Source organism: Numenius arquata, chromosome 8 (genome assembly GCF_964106895.1).
Source record: "Numenius arquata chromosome 8, bNumArq3.hap1.1, whole genome shotgun sequence".
Classification (NCBI taxonomy): Eukaryota; Metazoa; Chordata; class Aves; order Charadriiformes; family Scolopacidae; genus Numenius; species Numenius arquata.
The window spans coordinates 40,198,405-40,214,117 of NC_133583.1; the positions used below are offsets into that span (position 1 = coordinate 40,198,405).

General features: G+C 37.1%; 1 protein-coding gene across 1 annotated transcript in view; it reads left to right on the forward strand.

The window, feature by feature from the left end:
* Positions 1-15,713, forward strand: part of COL11A1 (collagen type XI alpha 1 chain) — a 160,718-nt gene that overhangs the window by 131,287 nt on the left and 13,718 nt on the right. The window contains exons 50-55 of the mRNA XM_074152644.1: positions 4,226-4,279; positions 4,775-4,882; positions 5,073-5,126; positions 5,420-5,473; positions 6,681-6,734; positions 15,419-15,472. Coding sequence (XP_074008745.1) covers positions 4,226-4,279; positions 4,775-4,882; positions 5,073-5,126; positions 5,420-5,473; positions 6,681-6,734; positions 15,419-15,472 — 378 coding nt within the window. The remainder of the gene's footprint in view (positions 1-4,225; positions 4,280-4,774; positions 4,883-5,072; positions 5,127-5,419; positions 5,474-6,680; positions 6,735-15,418; positions 15,473-15,713) is intronic.

A 15,713-nucleotide genomic window follows, 5' to 3' on the forward strand; every position in this document is an offset into this window, starting at 1 on the left:
TGCAGTGCTGATTGTAGAGTGTGGAAAAACATTTTGGCATCCTCCCTGTCACTGTTGGGGAATGAATGTGATTTGCTGGCTTTCATATTTGAATGGCTAGACAAGGAGATATTTTGTCATTAATACTGGGGTTTCAAAGCCCCCTTATCTTCTGGCAAATTATAAACAATTTTTGTCACAGTGCCATGTATTTTTAACTAGCTTGTTGTTTCCTCTGCTGTACACACAAAGGCCTAAATGTTCAAAGCCATCTGCAGTACAAATGTGCATGTAGCCTTGCATTATTAATGCCTGTAGCCTCCATGGAGTGGTCTAGAAGTCTCAGGACTTAAACTCAACCAGAAGCACTTTTTCCAGCTTCCACCCAGAGGTTATTCTCTTTGTTGATCTTATAATTAACAAAAAATGGAAAACCAAAATGTACCAACACATGCTTATCTCAAATTTGATATCAAAGGCCTAACATGCCAATATTCTAAGTACCCAGTAAGTTGCTCATGACTTTTTAAAACTGGGCCTTAGATGTTGTACAGCATCTAAGAATTTACAACACAGAGAGGAAACAGAACAAGTAATATTAACCTCATACTTCTTTTCCACAAAGCCTAATCAAATAAATTTGCCTTTCTAATTTAGGCTAAACTGTGATAACTGCACTGAGTACTGTGCCATTCTTCCACCCCTTCTCCCTTCCACAGCGTGTGATAAACTGGCAGAATCAGAGTAACACAAAATGAATGTCTGCAGAACCTAAGCACTCTTTCTGTAGCCTCTCAGAGTTTAAATCTGTTTTACTATATGAAAAAGTCTCATGTTAGAAAACCATTACACTCATCTAGGTTTACACTCCTTCCTATTATATCATTCTAAAACAATTTTTTAATAGTACACTAATAAGGAGTCCAACCCAGTAAGCATGTGAAATCAATAGTTTACATGCTTTATAAGTCATTGATTTATACTACAGATGGAAGTGAGAGGACAAAATCAATTGAGTATTCTGGCCTCAAGTTTAAAAATACATCTGACAAGTTTGCACAGACATCTTTATGTGTGCATACCATTTTTGCACACACCTGTGTAAAGACAATTGCTACAGTATCTTAACCAAGATATGTCTATGACAGTTTATGCTACCTGAATATCTGTCCTAACAAAATACTTTTAATAACTTTACATGACTCACTGACTGTGATCTCTTCTCATCCTTCTCCATCTCTCCAACATGCTCCAATATACCCTCCCAGAGGATACAGCATGGCTTTAGAATTTCTCTCTTAAGTTTATCTCTCCATATAGAGCTATAATATATAAAACAGTCACATGTGCATACCTATGTGAAAAGGGATTGTCTAGAATTCTAGAGTCACAATTTTTTTTTTCTATTTTGTGATGATGACAAAAAGCAGCAAAAGTATAACTGAATCCTTTTCACATCCCAGTCAGTTGCAAAGTTGCCTCTCATTCATACAAAATAAACCACCATGTCCCAGACTTTAACCAAAAGGTGGCAGCCTTCCATCCACTTATTCTTTGCCTAAGAAAGACCACACCAACTTTTAAAAGATCTGACCTGGTAACAAAAGAGGAAAAAAATTCCAGATGTGGAATAAATCTATTATTAGATCATAAAATCTATTTCCCAAAAGAAAATGAGGTATGTCCCATGGAGAAGGTGCATCGGATTCTGAATTAATACCATCCTTACCAAAAATGCAAAGAAAGAGAAGGGCAAACAATAACATAAAGACTGCATAGTTTTTATCTATAAACATGCACTCTGTAAATACATATCAGCTACAATCTTCTCTATCAGAACATTGTTTAACTCCCTTAACGGATGTCTAAAACAAGTACAACCTTTCATAGTACCTACTATTTGGAATATAAAAATCGGTGTCAGAAAAACAAGGACTGCATACAGGGAAGTGTCACGTTTTTTAATAGACCAATGATTTAGAAGTAATAATGTGAGATGAAACTTTAACTGGTTTCATCTTTCACAGATGCCCTTTAAGGGGAACATCTTGACATTTTCTAGCCCTTCCAATTTTGCTGTCTTCCACAGTGCTGCTTATTGGGGAGTTACTATGCACAGAGCTCATATAGGTTTCCTGCATCTTCCAATTTCAACATGTGTGCTATAGCAGGGACCCCTGAGATCCCAGAAGCAGTTTTCCCCCTTGTCCTCAAGTATAGGTCAATATGTCAGAAAAAATCCCATCTTTTCTCTTGTTGAATGATGTCATAAAATGAAGATGTGTTTGCCAACGAGATGGGTAAAGAGTGGGTTACAAAGCAAATGTAAGTCATCATAAATTGCAGTATCATTTGGCAGAAAGGCAGGCAAAGAACTTACTCTTTGAGAAGCTTAGAAAGGGATTATATTGGCACAGGTGCTTGTCAGGCAAGACTTGGCACAATTAGTGCTCTTATGTCACTCAGTCCTGCAATGGGGACACCTGTTGAAGGGGTCTATATTGTGGACTCTGTTAGATATAATGTATATACTAACTAAGATAACATCAATTTGTTTGCTAATTCCAGACCTTATTCTCTGTTACTACATAAATCTAATTTGATTGATAGTAGGCAGGGACAAAAAACAATACTAATGCTGCCGCAGATTCAGTAAACCCTGTGAAGACAATAAGAAAATGAAGATTATGAATTTTCCTAGAACACATACTTAATGCTTATTGACCTGAAGTATCCACTAGGCTTTTTTTTTTTTTAAATAATGAATGCTGTATCACAGAAGCAAATTAATATTAAGTACTAAGAGGGATCATTAATTTTTAAGATTACTGCAAATTTAAGTATGTCTAATAAAACATACCACAGTTTCTAAAGGCAAACTCACCCTTTAAAAGTGCTCTTTCTAAAGGACATTTTAACATCGCTCCTAAAATTGTGGTAATCTGTTCATTATCCTATTCTGCAATTCAGTTGGGTACTCAGATCTTCTTCCATTCATCTAACCTAATATTTACATTGGGCCAAATTCTGGAGCCAGTGAGGTCATTGCGCTGCCATTAGCTTCTATGAAAAAAAGTTCAGTACCTACACCATAAGATTTGTTTAAAACTCATATTTTATGATTTATATATTGATACTGTCTGTGTGCAAATGACAGACATGCACGTTGTATTAATTAAATTGTCATAGAAGGAAGAGGAGTGTGCAGGTCATACAGGATATGAGGGGTACCCAAATTTATTCCAAATCTGTGTTTGAGTTCAGTAAAGGGCATTGGGTGAAATGCATTCAGCATTGAAGTACTCTTCTTTATGGGCATAATTATTGGCAAGGTTCATTTGGTTTGGAAAAAGAATAGAAAAGAATTAGCAGTTACATTGAGAATTCCTTTGGAATAAAAATATATAGTTCTTATCTCAGCACTCCTTGACAACCACAAAGCAGATTCTGTTATCTTTTCACAGATCTGTGTGTTTGTGATGCTAATAGCTAAATATCCTACTAACAGAGTAGTTTTCTATAAAGGTTTATTTATCAGACCACTGAGCTAGAAAATAATCAGACATAATAAACTTTAAAATGAACAATTGCAAAAACAGTCTTTGAGCCAATACTGTGTATTAGCTCAAAAAGAGACTGAATTAATTTAAACATTCATTTAAAAGTATATACTCTGACTTGCACAGATTTTCTTCATATGGTGTTGTCCTCAAAGCCATCTGCTTTACTAAACAACTTCTATCACCCGTAAATACACAGCATGCATCTTTGTGGCCTATGGTGAAAGTTTTACTAGCTGTTACGCTATTATTTTGTCCTCATGTTTTTCTTGATTTATTTCAATTAGTATTCTCTTATTTGTAGAAACTTGCTTCCAGGCAAAATGTATCTTCTAGAGAAAATAACATGCACAGGCAATATACTTCTTTGGCTTTTCTGTGACTAAGATGACAAACAGGAAATTTGCAATATATGGGATAATAAAGGGAAAGATCTTCCAAAGCCCAAAGGGAAGGTTAGTCTCCCTGGCTCACTAAAAGCTTAGTTTGATATATTCTTTCTAAAATTTCAGATTCCAGTTCTGCAAAACCATATGTAACTCAGCCCCCTTTAGGTAGACCAAATAAAAGACAGTTCCTGTAAGCTGTTCACATGAGTAAGCATGAGAAGAATATGAAATAACAGAAGTAAATTCATAGAAATATTCTCCCTAATGGCTCATCAGTTTATCCTCACACATTTACAGGGTGAACCTGGAGAAGCTGGTAACCCTGGACCTCCTGGAGAATCTGGTACATCTGTGAGTATTTTGGTTTTGTCTTATTATTAACCTTTATTAAGTGAACTCATGTATCTGCTAGTGCTTACTTTAGAAAGCATTTAATCAGATTACTTGAGCACTTGTGTGCAATTTCTTTAAATTTTCAGAAAAGAACTTATACCTTTAAAATGCAATTTGTTTCCTTATAATTATAGCCACATCTTGTAGTAACAGCTAGAGGACAAAACTGAAGACTCCCTAAGAGAGCACCCATTTTTCTTTCCAAAAGTTTTGACATGCATGTTTTTCTCTCTGAAGACAGTTCATTGATGCAAAATGGGTGCAGATGTTGGCACTCAACCTGAGATTCACAGGTTTTCCAGTCTGAAGCTGAGGTCCTAATTTCCCATCCACATGCCAGCTTTTATTGACAAGTAACATTGCCCAGGTCTGAAAACACTGTTTTTCCATTGAAATCTTTTCCTAGCTATTCAATTTCAAGATGAAAGTTTTGTGTTTATATGTTTTCTACAGGGTCCAAAAGGTGAAAGGGGAGAAAAAGGTGAGGCTGGTCCACCTGGAGCAGCTGGACCACCAGGTGCTAAAGGACCTCCAGGTGATGATGGGCCTAAGGGTAACCCAGTAAGTGAGCTTAACAATTTTAACACAAAGCACTGTGAAGCACTGCTGAAGTTGTGCTACATCTAGAACTGTATATAATTTTCTATATTTGAACTAAATTCATTATATGCTTCATAAAATATTTGTGATGATTGTTACCTGCTTGTCAATGGATGACACATTCCTTGGGTTTTTTTCCTGATTTATCTAGGGCCCAGTTGGTTTTCCTGGAGATCCTGGTCCCCCTGGAGAACCTGGTCCAGCTGTAAGTATACTTAAAAAACAGTTTTAGATTCTAGTCTTGGTTTGCACTAAATCCTAGTTAATCCTGGCTCTTCATTGTCTGGAGATGGGGTCTTTCTTGTAAGATCTGTTGCTTTTCTGTTCATGTATTTCTTAAGGCTTAAAAAAGGTTTAGAAATCTTTAAAAAGCTTTAAAACTGGTGTCCTTAGGAAAATGCTCTGTAGAAAAGTAGTGGTCTTATATTTATATATGAAACTAAGTTACTTAGTTGAGCTGAATTTTGTGTTTTGTTTATTTTCCCGTGAATTCTGTAGGGTCAAGATGGTGTTGGTGGAGAGAAGGGTGAAGATGGTGATCCTGGTCAACCCGTAAGTTGATTCTATCACTTTATTTCAGCTGCGTTTGTTCTGTCCTATGCTAAGAAAGTATCTTTTGCTGATTCAGTGTTTTCTATACACTCATACTCCTAGAAGTATTTATGAATGCTTTTTCTATTATACTGAAAAATATATATTTCTTTCCTTGCAGAGATAGAACTGCCCATGTTGTAGTAACAATCAGAAGCAAGAGCTCAATTTCTTTTAGAAGCAGAAACAAATGATGTGTTAAGGATTTGTGCCGGAGCTGCTGAGGAGCGCTAAAAATAGAGCAACTCTGAGCAAAAGAAAGGAATGCTGCAGCCAAATAATCTTCATTAGCTGACCTGATGAAATTAAGCAAAAAATTGATTTTTCTGCTTTAAGAAAGTTAAGAAGAATCTGAGCAATATCTATATTAAGCATCAAAGTCCTTATATTTCTGTAATTCCCATATTAAAATGTCATCCATTTTATTATTTTATTTAATGCAAAAAGATAGGGTTTCCATTTTGGAAAGTCTCTTTCTAGCTCTGGAAGTTCTGATTACCAGGAAATTATCCTGTACACTACAGTTTGAAAATAAAAAGCGCTAGTACTTTGAACATATGGTTGGAAGTAAGTTATAAACCAGAGTTTACCTGCAAACTTCAGGAAATTAGTATCTGTCCATCTTACTTAACAGTAAGTATTTTTAGAGTGTTGTGTGCCTGAAGAAAAGCTTAGCAAACTGTTCAGCAGCCCTGAAATATTTAAGAGTATCACAGCTTACCAGATGGAATAGCCAAATGGCTATTGGTGCAAAAAATCTTTTTCAAGAGAGAGCCACCCACAGGGCAGATAACTCCAGATGTAAGTGAAAAATTTTAGCAAAAGTAACAACTTCAGCACCTGAGAAAGCAAAAAAGCTTCTTAATGGAGTTAGGCAGTAGGTTAAGACCATATGCTATTCTGTGCAGCCCTTTTCTGGTCTGAAATGTTTTGTTACAAACAGGAAGGGAAAAAAAGAATGACTGCATTTTGTGCAGTAACAAAAGCAGTTAAAATTTCAAAAGACCACCCTAAGAAAGACACAGAGAAGTATACCTGCTTATTCAAAAAAATCCTATCTATGGGACTTACTTTCTGTCCATTGAAAGGGGCCAACATATTGCAGGTGTTTGTTGCATGTATATAATTTATTCTTTATTACCACTGAGTTTATAATTTTCCATTGCAGGGTCCACCAGGTCCTTCAGGTGAAGCTGGCCCACCTGGTCCACCTGGAAAAAGAGTAAGTAATTTCTCGTTTTCTCTTGTAAATTTTGTTTCTGAGACACTATGTTCTAGAGAATTTGAGCTATATGTTTTGGACGTTGTAACACTCATAAGTGATGTTTGAAGTTTCTTTCAAGTAATGTAATAGGAGAAATGAAAAAATAGTAAAAGGAGAGAAAACCATTTAACATGGGTTACGTGGAACACAGGAACAAAAATCCTCAGGGAAAAATGCATTCCTAGTCTATAAATGTGTTTTTTTCTTTTCACCCAAGTGAATTCAGTGTTTGCTAGGGTGAGAATACAGTGTCTGCTGAATTAGTTTGCTAATAGGAGTGAGTGATTATGAGAGTAATATAACACATCATGCTTAGGCACATGAGTGCTGGTACGGAGCAGGAAGAACGTGTCTGTTGTAGTGTTTTTAGCCTCTGAAATAAAATAATTTAAATGCAGCTTTTGTGCAAACCTATGTCATCCCCTCTGCAAACAAAATTATCAAGCAGACATTTCTGTAACTTTTGAAGCCATTTCATTATCTCCGAAGTCTTCAAAGCTTCACATGCTATACAAATGTAGCTAATCAAAACCAGTAAATGATGCTACACTTACAGAACTGTAGTAGATGCATCAACCTTTAGGTCTGCTTCAGAGAGCAATTAGATGCAGTTTTTACACTTTAAAAAACAAGGGAGGGGCTATCATTAAATGTAAGCTGGGAGCTATTTAACAAAATATCTTAAATTGCTCTATTTAATAGGCTTGAGTGAACAGTGACATGCTAAATTAGTTTTATCTATTTTACACAAATGATCTATTTGCTCCAACTTGCAAAACATTTTATAATACTGTGATTATGGTAGCATTAGCAACCGTATCACTACCACTGAAATACGGCTCAATTGAATATTAGCAATTAGTATGTTTGTTTGACATCAAATTAGAACTTCCTACTTTATTATACAAAAGGCAGTAGGCCATTCCTAACAGATTGGATGATTGCATCTAATTGTACCTAGACAAAAAACACATTAGAAACACAAATATTATGTCACCTGTAGTTTGACGCATTTACAGTTTAGGGAAAATGTATGGCTAAATATTGCCAAGTAATCCCATTCCTTAATTCTGAAGAAAACATTTTGTAGAATCAGATTCTGCATTATTTGAGTACCTGGATCTTTCAAGCTTGTAGAGAGTCTGCATTGTATTGATATTATACCAGAGAGAAACAGTGAAGGATTGAAAGCTTCATACTTTGCTGGCAGAATGAAAGCTAATGACAGCTAATGAAAAATAACAAAGAGCATTTTTTATGATAGAATCAATTTCAACAAAAAGCCCTAACGAGTGCCCTTTCATCAGGATTAAGAAGGACATACCATTTCAGTAGTAATACTGCTGTCTATGGAGGTGCAGCTCTGGCTATACTACTAGAAAGCAACATTCCACCCCTTTTTTTGTTTTTCTGTCTCTGAACCAACAAGCTGGCAGAGCTCAGGATTATATTTTTAAATCTAGCCTCTTGAACACTTCAACTGTACAGTCTCCTTATTTAGTCTGTTAGTCATTTTCATTCCCCTCTTCCCCTGTATTTTGGAACTGACCTGAACTGTTTCACTGCCTGGTTTTATGAAATTATGTTTATTAGCAGGTCTCAGAGTTTTGAGCAATCTGTGTCTAGTATTGCTGGTTACAAAGAGGTTGTCCCAGCTTTCCCTGGGAAGCAAATTCTAGTGAAAGACATTGACTTAAATACAGTTTTCTCATTGTATCTAAGAGACTTCAGCTACAAATACTTACAGTGACATTCAACTATCAAGTGAATGCCAAGAATAAACTATTTTTCCTGGTTATTGATGGGTAACAGTAATAGGAATACTATTAGTTGGTGAGAGATGCAAATATCAAAACTGTTTTACTGTGGTGTTCTAAAGACTTTGACATAAGTACCAGAGCTTTGCAGACTGAACAACTGTGACAAGCAGTATGTTGAATTTATTTTAAGAAATACCATTTAGGAAGTACATGTCAGAACAATAACCCTATTCCAGATTCCTAATCTGTAGAGGTAAAATTGACTAGCTAATGACCGCTTAGCTGAAATCTAAATCAAAACAAAAAGTTAAATCTATGGACGGAACAAAAATGGATCATTAGAACATCCACAAGATGTGTACCCTAATTAATATATTACTTTTCAGACCTAACAATTGCTCTTCCAAAAAATATTTCCACCACTACCTTTCAGAAAGGTACGTGCACAGATCATTTCAGAAATCAGGATCTGTAAAATATTAATTATTATGTAATGAAAATTAAAAAAAAAAATTATCAAGAATACATGTAATCACTTTGACAGACTTTATCAATGACTATGTCACTAGGTTTGCTCTTATTAACTATGTTTTTGGCCTATAAATATATATATTTAATCTAGTCATTCATCTGAATATAAGACTTCATTCTGAATGTACTTACATTGGTCTCTCCCTTATAAAACTGAATCTGTGGTATTAGGACTTTTTGAATCTATGTAGTTAAGATGCAAGTAATCATACTAATTGTGCATGCAAATCTAGCATGGATCTATGCACATACTGTTTAGAAAATTAGAGCTATGAAATCTATCAAGGGAAACATATAGCTGAAGTCATTTTTGGCCCGATTCTGTAGCTCAATGCAAGAGAGGATCACTGCCCGAAACACCAACTTTTAAAGCAAACTTACACTACTTAAAGAAATCTGTTAGAGGTACTTGAAAAAATGATCAACATTCCAAGTATTCCTGATTCAACATAGCATAGACGCTTGCTAGGAAGCGTCTCTTGTTTCAGTTTGCAGATTTCAGTGCCCATTTAAGCATCTTGCCAAATCAAGGCCTCAGAGGCTAGATGCAATGGCTACCACTTCATCAGCTGTCATATTTACTTTACATTTATAAAAATATCCAGCACAGTAGGCTTTTTGGTAGAGGTTGCCCACAGCAGATCGCTGATTTGACTTCTCAGCTATGCAGGACCCAACTCTAGCCTTACCAGTTCTGTCTGATTTGAGAATGGCTGCTCTTCATCGGCACATCTTCCTCTCACTGTGGGCTTTCCATCATCAAATCTCTTGGCAAGTTTTCCATTGATGGAAATCACCCTGGATCCTCTAGAAAGCTTGAGTCATTACATGTATGTATATTACATTCCAATCTGAACAGACAAATAGTCTAGTACAGCTTTGGGACTAGGAACCCCTTTTCTAATCCTTTTCCCATTATGCACATGTTAAACATTTGTAATATTGCTATCTGAATTTATCTATATGCAAAAAGAGAAGAATGAAACTTGCCAACCTTACAGAAGGATGTGGCTTCTGAAGTGTTCTTAAATGTTCTGAAGACAAAAACTTTATAACCAAGTTTATTAACAAATATATGTAAAGGGTTGTGGTCAATGGTTCAATGTCCAATTGGTGGCCAGTACGAGTGGAGTTCCTCAGGGGTCGGTACTGGGACCAGTGCTGTTCAACATCTTTGTCGGAGACATGGACAGTGGGATAGAGTGCACCCTCAGCAAGTTTGCCGATGACACCAAGCTCGGTGGCGCAGTCGACACACTGGAGGGAAGGGGTGCCATCCAGAGGGACCTGGACAGGCTTGAGAGGTGAGCCCATGCAAACCGCATGAAGTTCAACCAGGCCAAGTGCAGGGTCCTGCACCTGGGACGTGGCAATCCCAGGCACAAATACAGGTTGGGCGGAGAATGGCTGGAGAGCAGCCCTGAGGAGAAGGACTTGGGGGTGTTGGTGGATGAGAAGCTCAACATGAGCCGGCAATGAGCACTGGCAGCCCAGAAAGCCAACCGCATCCTGGGCTGCATCAAGAGAAGTGTGGCCAGCAGGTCGCGGGAGGTGATTCTACCCCTCTACTCTGCGCTCGTGAGACCCCACCTGGAATACTGTGTCCAGCTTTGGAGTCCTCAACACAGGAAGGACATGGACCTGTTGGAACGGGTCCAGCGGAGGGCCACGAAGATGATGAGAGGGCTGGAGCACCTCCGCTGTGAAGACAGGCTGAGAGAGCTGGGGTTGTTCAGCCTGGAGAAGAGAAGGCTCCGGGGAGACCTCATAGCAGCCTTCCAATATCTGAAGGGAGCCTACAGGAGAGCCGGAGAGGGACTCTTTGTCAGGAGATGTAGTGACAGGACAAGGGCTAATGGTTTTAAATTGGAAGAGGGGAGATTTAGACTAGGTATTAGGAGGAAAATCTTTACTGTAAGGGTAGTGAAGCACTGGAACAGGTTGCCCAGGGAAGCTGTGGATGCCCCATCCCTGGAAGTGTTTAAGTCCAGGCTGGATGGGGCTTTGAGCAACCTGCTCTGGTGGGAAGTGTCCCTGCCCATGGCAGGGGGGTTGGAACTTGATGATCTTTAAGGTCCCTTCCAACTCTAACCATTCTATGACTCTATGAAAGTTAACTTTATTGTTGGAGCAATCTAAGACAACCAAGGAGTTCACAAATTGCCACAGGCTTCTCAGTGGAAGTTCTCAGCTGCACAAGCTTTCCTGTTGCTTATAATAGCATCAGCATTGGACAACAGCCTACTGTGTGAAGACTGTTTTTCACGTGTAATGTTTTCCAGCTTCTCCTTCCAATGCAGGAGATAAATGAGTTGTGATCAATGATAAGTGGAACATCTCAAAACTCCTCCTGATCCAATGCCTGCTTATCTAGAAATGTAGATACAAAGACTGACTCACTCTATAGTTATGTTGTTACTATTTTTTTCTTTTCAAAGAAACTTAATCCTTTGCACATACTTTTGGGACTTTTGTTTTGCTGTAGAGTACTGAGTAATATCACTAACTTGAATACATTGATTTCTATCTGACAAATGTTAAAAATAGCATGAGGAAAAGACATCATCAAACAACATTCATTTTTAAAAAAAGTAACAAATGCAATCAATAAAAATCAACACAGATAACACTTCTTGCTTATGTTCCCCTCAAACTGCCGGTGTGTTAGGCCCTTCAGGTGTGTTTTCTGCTGTTTGGCTGTTTTCTTTATTAGAGTCAATTAGATGTCCAGATCACATATGCATAAGGCTCTGTATATCAATCTAAAAAGGTTAGAATTTAAAATGCAAGACTAGGATATGGTTTTGTTCCAAACTGGAGGGCATACTGTCTGCTTTCAGTAAAAGAACAGATGTCAATACAGCAACAAATCCAGCCTCTAAATTTTGAGAAGCAAAAAGTTTATTTGGTTAGTTGTCTTCATATAAAATGTTGAATAACTTAGAAGAAAAGGAATCATTTCTAGGAAGGAGATTTTTTTCCATTTTTGCTACAGCATCATGGTGCCTCGGCAGGGTGCACACACCACTTAAAGATTAAGCTGATTTTCTCTCTTGATTGAAAATGCACAGAACACCTAAAAAATATGCCAGGTTCCTATCTTAACAGACTGAGGAAATGCGGTAATCGTTTTCTGTGTTGGAAATCATGTTTTCTGTCACATGACAGACAACTATAAACAACAGTTTAAATTACTTTAATGAAACGATGAAATATGGAAGAGAAGACAAAAATGACCAATCGGTTTACATTACAAAAATTGAGGACAAGTTTGTTTCTTTATGAGTTCTTTTGTCTTCTCAGTTCTGCATAAAATGTATCTGGCAATATGTCCAAATTTGAAGTGTAATGATCGTAAAAATCACCATGGTAGCTGGGGTGGTGAGGGTGGGGAGCCATGCATTAATTTAAAATTACTGTTATTGAGATCTTTTCTGTAAGTTAAAATTTACCAGACACTCTAACAACTCAAGTGTAGGAAGGCAAGATAAATAATAATTAGCAGTCTTTCTTTGTAGAAGCACCATCTGTGCCATGCCAGCAATCACAGCCTGTTAGAAAGAGCAGTTCATTCAGCTGCTTTGTGGTTGATGCAGCATTGGCACTGTTTGATAGTGAATGCACACCCTTTGTTTAGCAATCATGATTCATTGTATTTCTAATTTAGCGATCACAGTGTTTTTAGCCCTCTAATTCATGTTGCAGCTGCATTTCTAGATTATGCATGTGCAGAGACCATATCTCTCAAATACAAGCTACCAGTCAACCCTTTTCAGTTTCTTAGGTCGAGTAGATTATAATCCATAAGGGAATCTGAGTAAAAATAACTTTCTAGCAGTAAAGACAACGGGCGTGTAATTTAATTAATGTAAGTAAAAAAACAAACAACAAATAAAAAGTCCTGTTTCTAAAATGTTCCTGAGTTTGTTTATAAAACCTGCTAATCATTTTTCTTGTTATTGCTGTGAACTGCGATCCATCCAACCAATTACAAGCTACACAAAGGGGTATATGCATCAGAGATTGTTATTATTGGAACAGTAGTGATTTAAAATATTCTTCCTGTTTTAAATAGTCAGCAGTTGGACCACACTGCCCAAGGCTTTTTAGCTTCTCTGTGTTTTGAAGAAGTAAAACTAAGTCCTTTACCACTTACAGCTCTTAAAAATACCAAAGGGAACAACCTGTTGATACTCAGAACAAATGACCAAAGTCCACCATAGATAATTGAATTAATTTTGCATTTCCTTTAGTGGAAAACCTGAACTATCTCTGTTCTCCAAAAGGTTCATAAGGTTCATACAGTACTGCAGATGTTCAGTTCCATCCTGGAGAAAGCTTCATTTCAGAAGCAAGTGAATGATCTTAATATATTTCTATGTAAATAATTATAAAATTAATGTAAATTTCCAGGAATTAAATTAAAACTGGTGGAGTTTGGTCCATGGACCTGTTTAGGTTGGGGTTGTTCAGCCTGGAGAAGAGAATGCTTCAGGGAGACCTTATAGCAGCCTTCCAGTATCTGAAGGGGGCCTATAAGAAAGATGGAGAGGGGCTTTTTACAAGGGCCTGTAGTGATAGGATGAGGGGTAATGGCTTCAAACTGGAAGAGGTCAGATTTAGATTAGATATTAGGAAGATATTTTTCACTATGAGGGTAGTGAGGCACTGGAACAGGTTGCCCAGGGAAATTGTTGAGTCCCTGTCCCAGGAGGTGTTTAAGACGAAGCTGGATGGGGCTTTGAGCAACCTGGTCTATTGGGAGGTGTCCCTGCCCATGGCAGGGGGGTTGGAACTAGATGATCTTTAAGGTCCCTTCCAACCTAAACCATTCTATGAGTTGCTCAAGGTATGTGCTATGTGCCAAAAGTAGTGGATGGTGAAATATAACAGGCTGTAAGAAGTTTGGGCTAAATTCAGCGCTCATATAAAAAATGAGGTCAAACTCTGGTCTAAAGCCCTGAGCTCACAAAGCATACAGGTAGATGCTTGACTGGAAGAACAGGTCTTGTCTGTAATATTAAGAATGTGTTTTAGTGCTTTACTTTTAGGGGCCTGCATTTTTTTGTCTATTGTTATGAAGTAAAAAGCAGTAAATAAATGGAAGTGGTTGAATTTTTATTGTTGCTGATCCTTGGAATATTATTTTTTTAAATTTCTACATAACAAATTGCTTGTTGCATTAATGAACAGATGAGTCTTAGGGAGTAAGTTTTAGAGAATCAGAAAATCACCTTGTATTTGATAATGGTCACTTTTCTTTCCTTTTTGCTTTAAGCTACTCACTGTTTGGAAAGAAATAGCTACTTGTAATAAAGACATTTCCCAGGCTAAAAATTAACTTTGTAGGAAAACAGTTGGTCCATTAACTTGAGTGCATCTCTTCTAAACCAAATATAAGTAAGAGAACCATTTTCAGAAGAGTACATTAGATTCTAGATACTGCTTCTGTTCATAACTGAAACTATTACTATTAATTCCCTGACCTGAAAATCACCCCTTGATGCTTTGGAGCAGAAAAATGCCTTTTTATTTTTCACTGAAACCTTAAGAAAATGAAAGATGGGTGACGTCAGCAATAGGTAGTCACAATGCTGCCAGACAACTGCCACTCCTGTTTTGTGGCCTTAACTTGAACTTTATTCCATCTCTACATCCTTCTGCAGTACCAAGTTCTATCTCCTTTGTCAAACAGAGCTCTTGTAGAGTAATAGCAGGAAACTTGATACCAAGAGCAATTTGTAGTCAGTGTCTTTATCTCACTCCTTACAACCTCTAGTCATGTGATTGATTTTTTTTTTTTTTTTTCCTTTCATATTTACTGGATAATATTAAAGCATGTATTGATTTTTTGGCTGCCTACATGTAATGAAAAGGCTTACTGAGCCCATCCCTGAGCTGGAGAATAAAGGAGTATATGCCATTCTGTGCACTGTAGAGTGACAGGCTCTTTTGGAATCAGTGGACAAACTACAGTGAATAGAAAAGCTAATGCAAAGCAAGTTTAAAACTGTTATTGTATATGTAAATTAGTATTGTTCATTTCCTTTAATCCTCTTTTGATTTTTTCAAATCTATTTCTTTTTTCTTAACCTCATCATATCAGAGGTGCTAGGTGATATATATTCTTTTAGATATTCTCAAATTCCAGAAATTTTTGTAAGGGGGAAAATGAGCTGATATGACAGATCGGGATTTTTATCCTGTGAATAAAATGTCAAGAAAGAAATTTAATGTTCTTTTGTTAGCATTTACTAATTATTAATACAGTGGAAATTGCATTCAGATTTTTTTTTCACTGGTAATATCTTAGAAAACCGAGATTATAAACTCAGTCATCATCTTTTACAGGGACCTCCTGGAGCAACTGGTGCTGAAGGCAGACAAGGTGAAAAAGGTGCAAAGGTAATACATTCAAGATTTTTTTCAGAAGCATGGAAATGTAAACTATATATAAATAAAACATAAATTGCTTATCATGCACTGAGTGTGAAACTTATGAAAGTAATAATAGGTAAACTGTAAAATCCAAATTAAGACCCAGAATACATAATGGAGTACATGCTGGAGTCTCATCAGTGCAGGCCCAACTTAGCTCATCCCTGCAGAAAAGCAAGATGAGGATGCTTTGCTGGCACCACATATT